Source organism: Acinonyx jubatus, chromosome B4 (genome assembly GCF_027475565.1).
Source record: "Acinonyx jubatus isolate Ajub_Pintada_27869175 chromosome B4, VMU_Ajub_asm_v1.0, whole genome shotgun sequence".
NCBI classification, from domain to species: Eukaryota; Metazoa; Chordata; class Mammalia; order Carnivora; family Felidae; genus Acinonyx; species Acinonyx jubatus.
In genome coordinates, this window is record NC_069387.1 from 69775090 (window position 1) to 69792181 (window position 17092).

Genomic DNA, 17092 nt, shown 5'->3' on the forward strand with positions numbered 1-17092 from the left:
CTACTGTACTATAGACTCAGCTATTTCATAAGACTTATTCTGTGTTGAAATTATTTGACAACTAGTCTATGAACCTTTGTATAAAAGTCCATACACAACATATAGGAAAAGGTCTGAGAGTACAGATTATTAAGGGATCATGCTGAGGAGAGGGATTGGGGCAGAGGAAGATGTTTATTTTTTGTTCCTATGTGCTCAGTTTGCTTCTACATTGCTTTCATTTTTTAAACGACTCTATATTATGATTGTAACCTAACAATAGTAATCTAAAAGAGGAAAAGCATTGTGTTGTGTTTTTGCCCTGCATTTCCTCCTGGGATGACCTCTACAGGTCATCTCAGTCATCACCCCACCCCGATTTTGGACAATCTTCTTCTGCCCTCTCATGTCTCTTCTCCCCCTGCTCTTTCATTCTTCTTTTCCACATCCCCCATGTGGTCAGAGGTATGATTAGATGCCAGCGAAGGGACAATATTTACTTTCCTCAATCTCAGACATGACTTGGGACCATGAGAGGAACAGGTAGCATCTTTAAAAAAATTTTTTTTTAATGTTTATTTATTTTTTGACAGAGAAAGAGAGAGAGTGGGAGAGCAAGCTGGGGTGGGGCAGAGATAGCGGGAGACACAGAATGTGAAGCCGGCTTTACTGTCAGCACAGAGCCTGATGCGGGGCTTGATCTCATTAACTGTGAGATCACGACCTGAGCTGAAATCAGGAGTTGGACGTTTAACCCACTGAGCCACCCAGGAGCCCCTGGTAGCATCTTTTCTAAATACCTGTTTATCGAGCTGTTACGAATCAGAACAGATAATAGGAAGAGAGACTATTTGTTCTCCTGCTCTAACCCTATGTATCTTTTCTTACACAGGTAAACAACGGAATTGAAGTTTTGAAGGATGGGTAAAGACTTTCGTTATTATTTCCAGCATCCCTGGTCTCGCTTGATCGTGGCTTACTTGGTGATCTTCTTTAACTTCTTAATATTTGCCGAGGACCCAGTTTCTCATAGCCAAACAGAAGCCAATGTTATTGTTGTTGGAAACTGTTTTTCATTTGTAACAAATAAATACCCTAGAGGAGTTGGCTGGAGGATCCTGAAGGTGCTTCTATGGCTACTTGCCATTCTCATAGGACTAATAGCTGGCAAATTTCTGTTCCATCAGCGTTTGTTTGGTAAGTACCCGTGAAATGTAAGGTTGATAATGACTGAATTCTATTCTTCAAGATAGAGCCCTGTTATTTCTAAATGCCAGTTTAGGATGCATTTTAGTTTTCCCTCTAGCCTTAATTTGCTGTGAGCTGTTGGAGCTGGGTTCTTCTGCTGCTCTTTGCCCAGTGGTGTACTTTCCTGTGGCCTCAGGAAAATTAACATGAGGTAAAAGTAGTCCTAAACTTAATTTCAAAAAATGGCTTTAGAGCCTAAATGAATGTGTGTGTAATCTTTTTAGAGAAGACATGAAAATAGCTCTTTTCCCATAAACAGTACCTAAGTATGTTATCATGAAGAGTTTGCCTTCATGTCATACCATGAGTTCATTAAAGTAGCTTAACCATTGCTCATATATTTACATATATTATTCATTCTGAGAATAAGAATGGCAACTCTAACTTTTTTACCATTTTTCTTTCCTTTTTTGTTTTTATTTTGAACATTGGCTTGAGGATGTTTATTTTTGAGCCTATTCAACCACAGAACAGTATATTAGCACAGAATCCTTTGATAGTAAGCAATAGACAAAAAAACACTAAAATAGTTCAAGCTAAAAAAAAAGGTAATTTACTATAAGGGTACTGAGCTGTTTCTCAAAGATCAAGGATAAAATTCATTTTGGTAATTGGGATAAATGAAACCAGGGGCTTGAATTCTGTCAGGATATTCTTTGTGACAATTTCTCTAACATATCTATTTTATTCTGTGTTCACATTAAAGATCACTTTATATCTACTCAGAGAGACTGACCTGACTCTCTTGGTCCTAAGTTTAAACTCTCAGAAAAGAGCCTGATGTTGACCCAGTTTGGGTGTGTTTTCCACCTTTTGCCTAATTGATTTTGTTCAGGAGTTGGGTGATATTTATCCAACAAATACTCAGTGATCACTGATTACATACCAGGAACTATTCTAGAGAGTGAATCAAAAAAGGAGGGACTGTGCCCTTATAACAATTTACATCCTGTAGGAGGGAGAAAGACAGAAAACAAATTAATGTACTATGCAAAGAGGTGATAAGTGTTACTGGGAAAAGAAAGTTTTAAATGCTGCTGGGCCAGTTAGTAAGAGAACTTGGTAATAAAACATTGAATTTAGTAATTATAAGATCATAGGTGACACACTGTAGGTATTTTTAATCTAGAAGTTTGGCTAGAAACAGATGGCAATTGTTTCAGGAAAAAACAAATTGAAACATAGATATACACACACATAGTATTAATTCTATATTCTTTGCAATCTCTACTCCTTAAACTATTGTCCTCTGTTTCTATTACATACATTTATAAAAGGTACATATTTTATGTTTATTATATATGTACATAGTTTCAAGAAGTTTGGTGAGGAAATGAAAGGAGATAGGAAGTAGCTAAAAATGGAAGAAGGACCATGGAAAGATTGTGTTGGGCGTGGCAGTGGGTGGTGCTGGTTTTGAGGAGTGAGATTAATTGATCTGCTTGTCATTTTGGGGGAAAGAGCTAGGCTGAAGTGAAGATAAAGACAGAGGAGGAGAGCAACTCTGAAAGCTTCTTTGCTTTGTGACTTAGGACACAGGTAGAAATAATGGCCTTAGTGGGGACAGGAAGAGAGACTCCAGTTCCTCAGAAATTTTCATGAGAGAGATAAAGTTTGATATTCTGATAGGTCCATTGGGGTGGGGGAGTAGAGAGGTAAGTGGCCTACCACCTGATGATCTCTGTTTGACTATGAACAAGGAAGAGCTAAAGATAAAAAAAAATAAATAAAGATAAAGGTGGAATGATTGGATGATGCAGGAGGTTTAAGAAAGTGGTTAAGGTTTGGAACAGCGACCCTAGGGAATATAGCTATCACCTGCCTAGGAACAAACAGAAGCATTACTGATGATCACGGAGGGCTGTTGGGGTTAGCCATTATGAACTGGAATGACATCGATCTGAACTGCTAAGCATTTTTCATTATGAGAGCTCAGTCACCTGGAACAGAATTTGAGAGTGATTCATCTGGGTGGGGACTGCTCAGGCTTGCTGTATTGGAAACAAAGGATGGGAAATAAATGGAAGGTTCTAATAAAAAAGTTATTGTTTTGATTAACAGGGGTCTGGCTGGGCATGGAAAGGAGGTAAGGAAGATTGATAGTCTGGGAGGAGTGGACAGAAGCTGGAAGATTGGGTGAAACTGAACAGATGAAATGGAAGTAAGAGAGAAAGGGGTTTATGGGTGTGGTGAGATGCCATGTTGTAACAGAAGTACAGCCAGTCTTTAGTGGTGATTTCCAGCTAGGGCGTGGCCTTTATGAGAGCGAAGGTAAAGTACAGAGACAGGTCATGACAGAGAGGGTATCTAGGAACGGGGTGTTAGTTGGGCCATCGACCACACATTGAACAAGCATGGTGCTATGCATAACATTCACAGGGATAGAAGAGGTTAAGGGTGGGGGGGGTAAGTGGGAGAGGGTCAGTTTCCAAAAATGGGTGAGGAGTGCTGGGAGACAAAACCATAGATGTCTGTTACAAGCAGTGTCTTGGTGTGTTTATAATTTGTTCAGGAAATTTTCTCCGCGTAGAAAAGGAAGGCAAACTTAGACGAAATATCCAGTTTGGAGAAAAGGTATCTACCTGTATTGAGATTGACTGAGAATCATACAGTCAGGGTCATAGTATTAATAATAAGGGAAGATCATTTGGTTCTGTAGTTTCTACATTTTGTTAAGTTATTTTGTTATAAGATCTTGTGTTTTGTACTAAAATCACGTAACAGTAATGGCTTCCTTTTTAATTCTCCTGTTGATATAAGTACTTTAGCCCTGAAAAATCACTCTAGATTTCGGGTGTTACGTTGAGTACAAATTATTTTGAGATAGTGCGAAAATGTGCCCCAATTTTTTTTTGTTTTTGCTTACTATAGGAAAGATTTTCTAATGTAGTTAGCTTTATCACTTCTATTTGGCAATTTCTTTTTTTTTCTTACTAAAACCTTATGAAATTATATGGGATATTAGAGAAGGAATGATAACCTTTGGCACATCTTGGTGATAAGTGGAAAGATAACTGGACTCCTGATTGAATTTTTGAATGAACTCCAAACTTGTCTTCTCCTTCTATCTTTCTGCATCTCTCTTTACTGCCATTATTTCTTCCTTCATTCACAAAATGGTAATTATTTGCACACCTGGGTGGCTCAGTCAGTTAAGCATCCAGCTTCGGCTCAGATCATGATCTCGTGGTCTGTGGATTTGAGCCCCACATCGGGCTCTGTGCTGACAGCTCAGAGCCTGGAACCTGCTTTGGATTTTGTGTCTCCCTCTCTCTCTGCCCCTGCCCTACTCGTGCTCGCTCGCTCTCTCTCTCTCAAAAAGGAATAAACATTTAAAAAATTAAAAAAAACAAAACCAAAATGGTAATCATTTGCTCCTAATAGTTCTGCCCTTCTCCAGTTAATTCTGAAATTTTCTACTGGAATAATTTTTGTACATGGCTAGATGGCTCCTATTACCTACAAAATAAAATCTAAACTCCTTTGATTGATATCTGAAGCTCTTGATGATCTACCCTGCCTGACTTCAAATCTGGCCTCCTGACATTCCACACTGTACAGAATTATCTGCAGGTTCTCCAATCTGCTGTGTTTTCTCATGCTTCTTTGCCTTTGCCTGTGCGCCCTCCCCCACCCCGCCCTTGGGCATCATGCTCATCCCCTTCTTATTAACTTGGTTGATTTCTCTTTTTCCTTTACATCCAAGTTTAAGCATGATCTGTGCGACACTTTCTCTGACTCCCTCCTGTCAGATATTGTCTTCCCTCCAGCTCCCATTTGTGTCTTCTTGCAACAGCAAGTACAGCAGGGTGCTCTGGAACTGACAGCCACGCAGCATTACTGAAAAGAATCCAATATGTAACCCAGCACAAGCATTGTTCTTATTGGCTCGGAATGTGATCAGTGTTTCCCTCCTGGTTCCCAGATAACTAGCATTTATACATAATCCATTTTTTTAAGAGGCCATATTTAAACCTTTAACAGTTTGCAGATGCAAGCTTGTGGTAGGTGGTGGTGATGATGATAGTGTGTATGTAGGGACGAGTGGGATTGGTAATGGCAAGCACAGAAATTCTTGTTACAGAAATTGGAATGGTTTACAAGATAATCCAAATTCTTTTGTGCCATCAGTTAAAGTTTTTTGTTGTTGTTAATCCTCTTATGAAATGCCAAATAAGAATATCGATAGAATGCCAGTATTCCTTTCATTGTTCCTTTCATTTCATTAACTTGTGAGTCTTCCCTCACTTATTTTATTATGGAATATCTCTTGTTAGTAGTCTCCAAGAGGACAATACCATATGACCAATTTAAAGCATGTATGAGGAAGAGTGATAATTCTCTGAGTACATAATTTAATGTAGTTTGTTGGTTATGAATTTTATTTTTATGAGGTATAAAGATTATAATTTTGTGGCTATTTAATTAACAGCATGAAGCCTCCTCCTGATTTATAATTTGTAATGGGAATTGTCCCAAACCAAAATGGTGACACAAGTTGGAAATTGCATGTTATCAGAGACACAAATGATTAAATGCATTTTAAGTTGCTCACCTCTCACCTTTGCTGTATGGTTGGAATAACACGAGAGAGCTGGGTTTCCTGCATTATCAGCACTAAATTTTATGATTTCAGACTGGTCACAGATCCCAAATTTCCCAAATGTGGAAAATAATGTAGGAGCACAGGGGAAATGAGAATTGATATGTTTCAGAAAAGCTTCTTTAGATTTAACATTGAATCTTGTTGAGGTGAGTATTATATTTGGATTTATGAGAATTGAATTCTGTCGAAATACTGTCTAACAGAATGGAGTGGACGATTCCACTGTTTAAAAAATAAGCGTGATGTATCCTAGCCTTTTGGAGAATTACACATTATACATTGGAGAAATCCATGAATAGAGAAATCCAAAGATTTCTGATGATAAGACTTGTATTTCTGATGATAAGGCTTATTATATAGAAATAAGCTTATTCAAGAAATCATTTTTTATTCCAAGACAGAATTGAAATGCTTTTCCAAAACATATATGCTTAATACAATAGGAATAGAAAATGAAGGCCACAGAAAAGAAGAGAATTAAATATCTTTCAGTTTTGTGAGTTTTGTTACCTTGTTGGTTTTGAGCTTTCTTGGAGCCTGGGAGAAAGGGGAAATGTGATATATTATATAGCTTGGATACCAGAAATGATGAACATTGCAAGTTTCACAGGGGAATCTTTGCACTAAAATTTGGAATTTCCTTGCCCTAAGTTCTGGTAAACAATTTTCTTTTTACATTGGTTTGTACGGGAGGCACTGAGTAGTGAAGTGGCAAAGGCATAAATGGATTTCACATTCTTGTATCTTAAATCTAACTTTCATAAAAGTTTAGAGTGTAACTTTTTTTTAACATTTATTATTTTTTGAGAGACACAGAGAGACAGAGCATGAGCAGGGGAGGGGCAGAGAGAGAGGGAGACACAGAATCTGAAGCAGGCTGTAGGCTCTGAGCTGTCAGCACAGAGCCCGACGTGGGGCCCGAACCCACGAACCATGAGATCATGACCTGAGCCAAAGTCGGTTGCTTAACTGACTGAGCCACCCAGGCACCCAAGAGTGTAACTTTTAAGAATGAGAGCAGCTCTGTGCTTTTTTATACTCTGACAGTAAGTCTGTGGAGGGCAGAGTGATCAGGGTTTAAATACTGCCTTCTGATCCAAGGATGAATCTTAGAACATCAAGATTGTGACAAATGTCCTTTTCAAACAGACTACTCCTGCTATTTGTCTTCCCTCTTTTCCTTTTGTTTTCTAACGTACAAAGAGTCTCTGTTAGTTGTAGTTTTCTTCTTAACATGGGTGGAGGGCAGGCTGACTCAGAATGAGTTGACAGGGATAGGATGTGAAACTGATTCTGAACCTGTTAATATTGCACAGCTCCTTTTTTAAAGCATACATATTTGCGTATATAGTTATTTGCATAATTGTTTCATTAATGTCTGGTTTCCTAGCTATGCCACAAGCCTCACAGAGGCAGGGATTAGGTCGAGTTGCTTGTCATTTAATCCTCAGTGCCTAACACAATGCCTGGAACGTAGTAATATTTGATAAATTTGAATGAATAAATTAATGTTCGTTGGTCTTTCACATGTTGTCTTTGCCATTGTTACCTTTTTATTGTAAGCTCGAGAAGCGTATTCATTTGTTCATTCATAAAATATGAGACGTGGTCTCTGCTCTCAAGGAATTTAAAATCTGGTTAAAGAGAGAGGATACATATGCATGAAAAATTAATTACTCTGATAATACAAGGAAGTGCATATCAAGTATCAAATGAATAGTCCGGACTGGAGGTGCTATGGGAATTCAAGAGGAGATGCGGGTGGGCCGGGAAGGTGAAAGAAAGCTTTGCTGCCAGCGTGGGATCTGAGTTCAGTTTGAAGCACGAGTGGGATGAAAATAGTCAGATCTGATGCGAAGAATTCATTACAGATTTCAGGTCATGGGGTAGATAGTGTCAGCCGAAGAGATGAAAACAACTTAGTTTTTTTTAGAGTTGGGAAAAACTGAGGAAGTTGTGCTCATTTTGAAGGGAGTGAAAAGTTTGCATTAAGAAAGAGCAGGAGGTGTTACAAAGGCAGGCTGAGTCCATATTCTTTCTTTGGTCTTTAGGTGCCCTTTATCTCTTCCATTGTGGTATTTGAATCAAAAAAATATTTGAACAAGATGGGAGACGATGACAAGATTCTCATGAATCAGAATGAAGCAGAATCTAGTGGGAATCAGAGAAGGGCAGGTGAGGGGAGTAGAAAGGGAAGAAGGAAAATATTTTTGGAGCCTCTTGCAGCCATTCAGGCCACTCATGAATAGGCCTGGGACAATGGGCAGCAAGATGGGGACACGCGGAACCTTATGGAACTTCACCCGTTGATGGGATATGAGGAGGTGAGAGTAAGAGTGAAGTTACAGGTAACTAGGAGATTGGGTGAGTGACTAAGGGAGTGATCATTTTATTAAAAAAAAAAAGAGAAGAAGTCAGTAGGAGAATCCAGTTAGAGAGGATAATGAGTTTAGTAAATGGTGGGTTTAGGTAATGAGAACACAGACAATGGACCATTTATCTTGAATAGTGCTCAGAACAGCATAGTATGGGTTTACTGAACTGAATCCAGACACACCATTTCTTATCTAAACTTTGAGGCCAAATGTGTTTCAGAATTCAGTGCATGTGCCTGTAGTTGAGAGCTCGCCCTACAGGGCTGAGGACATACTCTGCTATCAAACACATTGGCATAACCATAGCTGGATTATATACTTATTCACATGAAGTAGTGTGAGTAAAGACTATAAACAGCCTCAATTCAGTTCGGACTAGGCTTTGCTACTGAGTGAATTCAGGTTTGGTCATGTCTTGCCAACAATTCAGTTATAAAGATCAGAGTCTTGGGATTTCAGAATTACAGAAACTGGATGATGGACCTACACTTGAGTATAAGTAACATTTTGTAGACATGTTTGATTTCTCCAAGATATCCATCCAGCTGCATAGAAATCATGATGTTTTTAGAAGCCAGTGATTAAAAAAAAAGAGAGACAGGGGCTTGACTGAGATCTAGACATCTCTAAAAGAAGAATGTGTGTTGAAAGTGTATTTTTCTTATGTTTATATTCCGTGAAATATTAAGGAGTTTGCTATTTCCTTTTACCTAGGTCTGTTTTAGTTTCAAATAGGAAGTTCTGAATAGAATGTTCTCAATACATCCAGAAATTTGAGAAGACAAATTCCATGATTCTTTCATCTCTTTTAACAAAAAAGCAGTTTTCCATAAAATACCAAGTATCTCAACAATGTTCTGTCATCTCATGAGTTTAATAAAGCTAAATGCTTGTTTGTTTTCTATTGTCTTAGCTTTAAGTCCAGTCTGAAATTCTTTCCTTTGTGTTTGAGCTATGCATATGATTTTATCATTTCAAAATAGAAAACATTTCAGATGTCCTGGGAAGTATGGGCAAGATAGTCATGGTGATACAGGAGCATCAAAACGTGAAGAAACAGATTTATAATGATACGTTTAGGAAGGAAAAGCATTATTTTAATGTAATGGTGTGAGTATGGTATACTCTTTTTTGTGTTAATTGGAGATATGAATACCTAAATAGTATAAATGACCCTCAAGTTTATCCTGATAGTTGATAAGACATTAGGAAAATGCATATTTATTACTTCTGAGGGTGCTTGTCAGCAGTTGATTATTTTAAGTATTGTACTCTCAAATAGGGGCTTCATTTTGGCGGAATTACTTGAACAAATGTTGTATACAGAGCTGAATGCTACTTAGAGTATCTATCATTTTAAGCTTTATCTTCTCAAAGTACTGAATTTGATACTCATGATAGTCATATTTAAATGTTTATTACCACCTTCATTCTCAACCAATGTATGCCGAATGCCAAAAATCTTCATTTTTCTTACGCCTTAGTTGTGACCATGTAATTCTTTTTTGTGGAGTAAAATAATTTTGGTTAGAAGTAACCACAGAATTCAAGTGAGAGAAAAATGTTACCCCAGTGCTTGTGAAAAATAATGAAAGAAGAAGAAGAAAAAGCAAAGTTTTTGATAGGAGACGCTCAGAAAGGTAGGCTGGGAAAGGATTGATATTTAGCATTAAAATAATCCCCAAGGAACACTCTCTTCCCAGGTAAATTTGGTGTCTGAGAGTTAGTGAACTTGGTAGCCCTTTACAAAAAACTTATGCTGCTTTAATGTCCTTATAGAGCAGGAAAGGAAGATGAGGCTGCAAATCCCGGGTCTCTGGCCATTTCCTCCCACCCCTTCGTTAGTTTGCAGCCACAGTCATCGTGGTCCATTAGCACTAAAGGGCAATCAGCTGCAGCTCTTAGTGTGCTAGGATTGCCTGGCTGCTCTAGTTCCCATAGGATAGAGGATGCAAACACTGTGAAAGGATACCCTCAAGGACTTACTAAAACTAACTCAGAGCACTGTAATTAAGCAATTATTAACCAGGTACCCTTCTGGATACTTTTTATTGTGCTTGATAGATGAATCATCAGAGGCCAAGGCACCCTTTCCTTACCAGGTCCAATCATTGCCTCCTCTTCCTCTTCTCATTTCCCACGTATGGGAGGTAAAGGTAGAACTTTCTTATGTAAGCAACTATCCAATGGAATTGAAGCACGCAGAGCCATGCACAGGGTGCTGAGAGAAACCACGTCACTGATTAATGAAATAGAAGTAGCCTGGGTGGAACTTGATGGCTGGTTAAACTATGGTAACGTTGAAAGTGAAGAGTGCTTGATCACTTGAGTCATTTAAAACCACCTTGATAAGAATTGATTTTGGTTCAAATAATAGGGTCAACAATCCTAGGTGGGAGAGGAGTATGATTTGAGAGGACACTGATGAATAAAAGTATTCCCTGCTTTGATTTCTTTTCTCTTTTATGAATTCCTAACACTGGATTATTTCTTGAAGATACTCTCACTGGGTTAAAGTCTTATGCTACTTGGGAGGTATGATGAACTAACAAGGATATTAATAATTGCCTTCATTGGGAGATCTAGGTCCAAAGGGTAAGTGTTGGTAGGTGGGAGAATGTTCTGATACGGTAGCTGTGCAGAATTCTGGATAGAAGGAGGGAAAGGAAGGCCATTAGAAGACCTCGGGGTTCACAGGGAGTCAGACACAGAGCCTCTCCAGAGGAAAAACCCGCTATTTCCAGCAGTGGCCTTTAAGCTGTGTATTGGATTTTGAGTATCAGTGGTGCTCAAAGCAATTCTCTGTTGTTTGGGTTTGTGTTTTTATCATGGCTGTGGCCCTGACTTACTGTTGATGGAAAAACAGAAATGCACAGGGTTGATTTGCCTGGCTCCAAGGTCGCAGCAATAGCCAGCAGTAAAATTGGAACATAAACTGAAGCCTTCTGATTCCGACAGGCGCCTTTTCAGACATCCCAGATGGCAAACCGGCAGCAGGCGAGCCTCAGGACTCAGCAGTCTGCCTCAGGACTGAGTTGAGCTAGGCCACTCCCTATGGCTTCGCTCCACTTTGTCTGTGTTCAGGGATTTTTTCTGGCACCATCTCCTGCCTGACTAGCCCTCTCTTCTGGGTGAAGAAAGTCATTTTGTTGACCCTGCAAGCAGTTGTCCAGTTCCAGGACAAAGCCTGTTATTGCTGCTGACCCAGAAGATGTCGGCACAGGGCTGCCTGTCCTTGGCGCCATCGGTGATCTCCCTTTCGGTGCTGGGCTATTCTTCTTCCCGGATTCAAGAGGAATGTGATCACACATCAAGATTTCCCTTGACTAGTCCATGCTTGTTAAGATACTTTGCATTTCCTTGAGGACAGACCCATTGAAATGGATAGACCAGCTAAGAGTAGACAAGCAAATTCACACAGACACCTGAGGGAGCAAGTCACAGTAGCCCAGGGAAGTTAGTATTTGCACTGTAAATTTTTAAACTTCGTATTTTCCTACAAACTGGCTGTGAGCACCTTGCCCAGGTGATCAGGTGCACCAGTGTGATAAGGCTGGCCTCTGCCACAAGTCCCCCTTCTTGCCCTCCGCCACTGTGACCTAGTGACATTTAGACACACCCATGAAATCCTCTTGGACCTTTGTTATTGTACTCCTGACCCAAATAATGACACTTGCCCCCTGTCCTTACTCTCTTAGCTCCCCACCTGCTTGGTTAAGCCTGCTCCCTTGACCCTCCATGTCTTCTTTCCCCCATGTGGCCCCCTTGGGGCATGCGGTGACTCTCTCTAGGACTGAGTGTAATAAATGTGTTCCTGTCCCTCTTCCGTGTACCCTCTGCGGCCACACCTGACTGACCATCCCTTGAAAGAATACAAAGCAGTGTTTCTTGCTGCTTCATGACCTATCCCATTTCTCTTTTATGTTTTTCCCAATTTATTCCTGTTTGAAATGTTCCATGTTTTTAGTATCATCACTGATAAACATGTTGAGTACCCATCATTTGAAGGGATGGTGCCAGGTGCCACGAGACTTATCTTTCAGGAGGTTGTGGTGAGTGAAGGAGATCAGACACAGACAGGAAAATACAGCTGTAATAGGATTCTGATGTCAGCATATGATAATTGCCATGTAAGCAGGATGAGGAGCCTATTCTGAAGGGGGAAAGAAGTCATTCCCAATAGAAATGGTCAAGTAAAACCTTATAGGAGGAGTTCATGGGAACTCTAGAATCCCAGGGTGAGTGGATTTGGTGAGAGCTTCCTTGGTATGTTGTCAGCCAGTCTCTGAGTACCTCTAATAATGACGAACTCACCATCCCCTAAGAAGTCTGGGTCTCATTACTGTTTCTGCAGTAATTCTTGGGTCTGAACCTGAGCTGTGCCTTGTGGCCCCAGGAGAATTCCACTGGAGGGAGGAGGGCATTCCAAGCTGGAGAAATGTCAGGCATACAGTTGTGGGGAAGGAAAGGACAGCTGGTTTTGTGGGAGAGTGGAGCGGGGTAGTTTTCCTACCATGGCAGATTGGGGTTTACAGGAGGTTGGAAAGGGAAGCTTCAGGGCAAATTATGGAGGGTCTTGCATTTCAGGTTCAGGAGCTTAAAACTTATTCTGAAAACCATTGGAAACCATGGAGCATGTCCCTCTTTTTTAAATTTTATGTTGCAAAAGTGCATAAGACTTTTGTGAACAAAACAGAACAACAACAACAACAAAACCACCCCCAGATTATATGAATGAAGTCAGAGAGCTTAAAAGGTTTTGATCACAAGAGTGACAAGATCAAAACAGTGTTGTAGGATGATGGATGCAGAATGACTGGCTTTGAGGTGGGGAGGGTGCTTCAGTCACTTGGGTGTACCTGACCTTAAGAGATCAAGGCTCGGTTTAGAAGTGGCAGTGAAGGGGGACTGGAGGGGAAGGAAGGAAGCAGGGTTGTGAAGGAAGACCTGATAGTGCAAGCACACTGTTCTTTTTTTAAAGTTAACATCTTCATTTTAAGAACTCTGTTCCCGGGGAGCCTGGGTGGCTCAGTTGGTTGAGTGTCTGACTCTTGATTTCGGCTCAGGTCATGATTTCATGGTCCGTGGGGTGGAGCCCATGTTGGGCTCTGTGCTGACAGAGCAAAGCCTATTTGGGATTCTCTCTCTCTCTCTCTCTGCCGCTTTCCTCCCCCCCCCCCCCCCAAAGAACTCTGTTCCCTGAGTCCATTTCCTTCATTTACTAAACATAAGGTGTATCCATCTATTTCTAAAATTAGAAACTTAAATTCTCATTAGATCATCTTACCTTCTTTTCCAAGTTTGCTGAAAGAAATGAATGTATTATTCTGGTCATTTCTAATGCTAGAAGAGACTTTAAGAAAAAGCAGATTTGGGACACCTGGGTGGCTCAGTTGGTTAAGCATCAGACTTCAGCTCAGATCATGAACTCATGGTTTGTGAGTTTGAGCCTCACATGGGGCTCACTGCTGAGCCAGCTTCAGATCCCCCCTTCTCTCTCTGCCCACCCCCCCTCAAAATAAATAAATAAACTTTAAAACAGATTTATGTTCATAATTATGTATTGTGAAGATCCTAATGCCACTGAATTTCCTTTTTGAAGCTTAGTGTTTGCCTGAACTTGTTCAGTGTTTTGGATCATGCTCATTGATTTGTCTCAATTCACTTACAAAGTATAGAAGCGTCAGCACCTCAGTACTATAGGCCTTGATTTTGTTCATTCAGTGCATGCATATTGAGCATTTTTTCAGACTCTGGGGATCCAGCATTGAACAAAAACAAAGTCCCTGCCTTGACTGAGCTTATACTCTAGTGGGAATAGATGGGCAATCAAGAAATAAGTTACCATATATTATGTCAGAGGGCAGTACATGCTGTGGCAGTCACCAAAGCATGAGATGTCTGGGAAGTTGTGGGAATTTCCTCGGATAAGGTGACATTTGAGCAAAGGTCTGAAGGAGGTGGGGGAGCCAGCAGTGCAGCTTTCTGGGGGAAAATGACCAAGAAGAGGGTGAGGCAAGTATAAAAGCCAAGACGGTAGTGTGTTTAAAGTGAGTGAACTGCAAAGAGGCCAATGGCTGGAGCAAGGTGAACAGGAAGACAGCAGTAGTGGGGATGGGATGGGGTAGCAAGCTTATAGGCATTTGGTTGTAAAGAGTCCTTTCCCCTTGAGTAAAGGGAAGCACTGATAAACAAATGCTTCTGTATAACTAAGAATTTAATATCTACTGTGGACATACTGCATTAAAAATTGGCGTTCTAGTGAAACCCTTGAGCCCTGCTTCCTGGTCTATTGTGAGATGATGCACAGTCAATGATTTTCAATCTGGCAGCTCCTTTTACTCTTTGGAACAACCATTATGGCTCCTGTATGGAAGTGTTCACCCCACCTCCCTCCCTCCAGTGGGATATGGAAGTGAGGAAAGCTGCTTTTTATGGTGGGTGAGTTATTTGATTTATTTTATTTTATTTTATTTTATTTTGTTTTATTTTTTATTTGATTATTTTAAAGAATGTCTGTACCCTGTGCCTGTCCCTCATCCCCACCAGCAGGGCTAATTCTGTAATGGTATTTTTAGCAGTGGGGGTGGGGAGATGGCCCTGGAGGCAGCAGCTGTGGGGACCGCCCCAATTGTTTGTTTCTAAAGTTCAGATTATCCCGGTGGGGTAAGAAAAGCATCCTTCTCTAGGGATGAGTAAGTGTTCTGCCCATTGGAGGTTGGGGGTGGGGTGGGGGGTGGGGGGGTGGGGGTGGAGCATAGAGGAGGCTTATGGCCCTTCTTAGGTTTTTTCCTCATTACTCCTCCATGAGACTGTTAATTTAGCCACATGAAAAATGGCCATATTCGTTTATTTCTGGGTTGCTCTCCTGCTTCTATTTAGAGGCTAAACAGATTACTGGATTCTCTCCTCTCCATTGAATTTTGTAAACATAAGCGTTTAACAATCCAAGCATTTAAATCAGGGCAGAGAATTTACTTAACAGCTGAATTCTTGATGATAGATCAAATTGAATATGAAAGAAGAGTATTTTTACTTTTCCTCACAAAACTCTCAGCAGGGAGTGGAGGAAGAGCTTTACATGTGATACTCAACTAAGTGTAGTTATTTTACCCCTAGATATACAAGATATACAAGAAAGGTTAATCAAATGGATGTTACGCATTTATTCAAGAGGTATTTCTGGGAGCTCCTGTTCTATGGGAGGCCCAATTCTAGGCATCAGGATGTAACAGTGAATAATAATAATAATAATAATAATAATAATGGTAATGATAATGATAATAGCAATAACAAATCACTCAAAGTTCTTACTCTCATAGGTTGTATCTTCTGGTAGGGAAAATATAGAGAATTATAGTCATTTACAGAATTCATCAAATATTTGTCTCATGCATCTTTGAAACATAGTAGGATTTCCTGGTCTTGTGACTCCTTCTGGCTGGTTAGGTGTGAGCAGGGGTCATGTGTGGCTGTTCTGAGCTGGAGCATTTCATTTGCACATGTAAGACCCCTCCATCCCTCTCCCCCCCACCCCCCAAGCTGTTTTTCTTTTTTCCTCAGCCATCAGCCAGTATTCCAGATACTTGCTGCTCTGGTTGCCTGAGTCCCAGAGTAAAGGCAATATGCAGTAGGTTCTTTACCTGGCCCTGAATGAACAAGTAGTTTGAGAAAGAAATAGACCTTTGTTGTTTAAAGGCATTGAGATTTTCGGCATTGTTTGTTATTGTGACATAACCTAGCCTGGACTGAGAATGAAATAAAAAAAAAACCACTTTTAGAAAAATGTTTATTTATTTTGAGAGAGAGAGAGAGAGAGAGCTAGAGAATGTGCATGAGCACAAGCAGGGAAGGGGCAGAGAGCGAGGGAGAGAGAATCCCAAGCAGGCTCTGCACTGTTAGCGCAGAGCCTGATGCGGGGCTTGATCTCATGTACCTTGAAATCATGGCCTGAGCCGAAATCATGAGTATGACACCTAGCTGACTGAGCCACTCAGATGCCCCTCAAAACCCCACTTTTTAAAAGAAATAATTACAGGTAATGATATATTGTATAAAGAAACTGAGGCAGGGAACTGTGACAAAGAATGTCTGGCTGCAGTTTGGAGGCTCTGCTAAATAGGGTAGTGAGATTAGCTCCCTTTGAGGAGATTCTGGGGGATCTAAGAGCTGAACAATGAGAAGGAACTAGTCACCTGAAAATCTGGAAGATGTGCATTGTAAATTGAAGGAATAAGAAATGAAAACATTTGGGACACTTGAGAAACACCAAGAATGTTTGTGGAGCTTCTAAATAGGGAGGAAGAGGAAGGAAGATGAGGTGGGAGTTAATGATGTAGGACTTGGTAGGTCATCATAAAGAAATTTTTTAAAATTTAAGAATAAAACATCCTAGTGTTTTGAGCAGAGAAATTATATACGATTTGGGGTTTTACATTTTTAAAAATTTTATTCATTTTTTTAGAAAGAGTGTGCGCAAGCAGGGGAGGAGCAGAAAGAAAGGGGGACAGAGAATCCGAAGCAGGCTCCATGTTGTCAAAGCCCAATGTGGGGATCGAACCCATGAACTGTGAGATCATGACCTGAGCCAAAGTTGGATGCTCAACTGACTGAGCCACCCAGGTGCCCCTGATTTAGGTTTTTATAGTGACTCTTTGGGTCATTCAAAAAAAAAAATGGCTATATGGGGAAAAGATTGAAAGTAGGGAGACTAACTCCTGACTGGTAGCTGGGAGATGGCTGTATTAGTCCTTGTGAGAGGGTGTGGTGATTTGATTCAGGATGGCAGCAGTGGAGATGGAAAGAAGTGGATGGAATCAGGATGCATCATGAAAGTTAATCCCACAGGATTGGATGATGATTTGGATGTGGGTGATAAACATAA

The 17092-nt window shown here is 40.4% G+C and overlaps 1 protein-coding gene across 4 annotated transcripts in view; it reads left to right on the forward strand.

The window, feature by feature from the left end:
• Nucleotides 1-17092, forward strand: part of TMEM117 (transmembrane protein 117) — a 483102-nt gene that overhangs the window by 9814 nt on the left and 456196 nt on the right. For 3 of the 4 annotated variants that reach the window (XM_053226143.1, XM_027035936.2, XM_053226144.1), the window contains exon 2: nucleotides 872-1176. In XM_053226143.1, coding sequence (XP_053082118.1) covers nucleotides 900-1176 — 277 coding nt within the window. In that variant the 5' untranslated portion in view covers nucleotides 872-899. Of the gene's footprint in view, nucleotides 1-871; nucleotides 1177-17092 lie in introns of those variants that run through there. The other variant, XM_027035938.2, reaches the window with a different exon arrangement.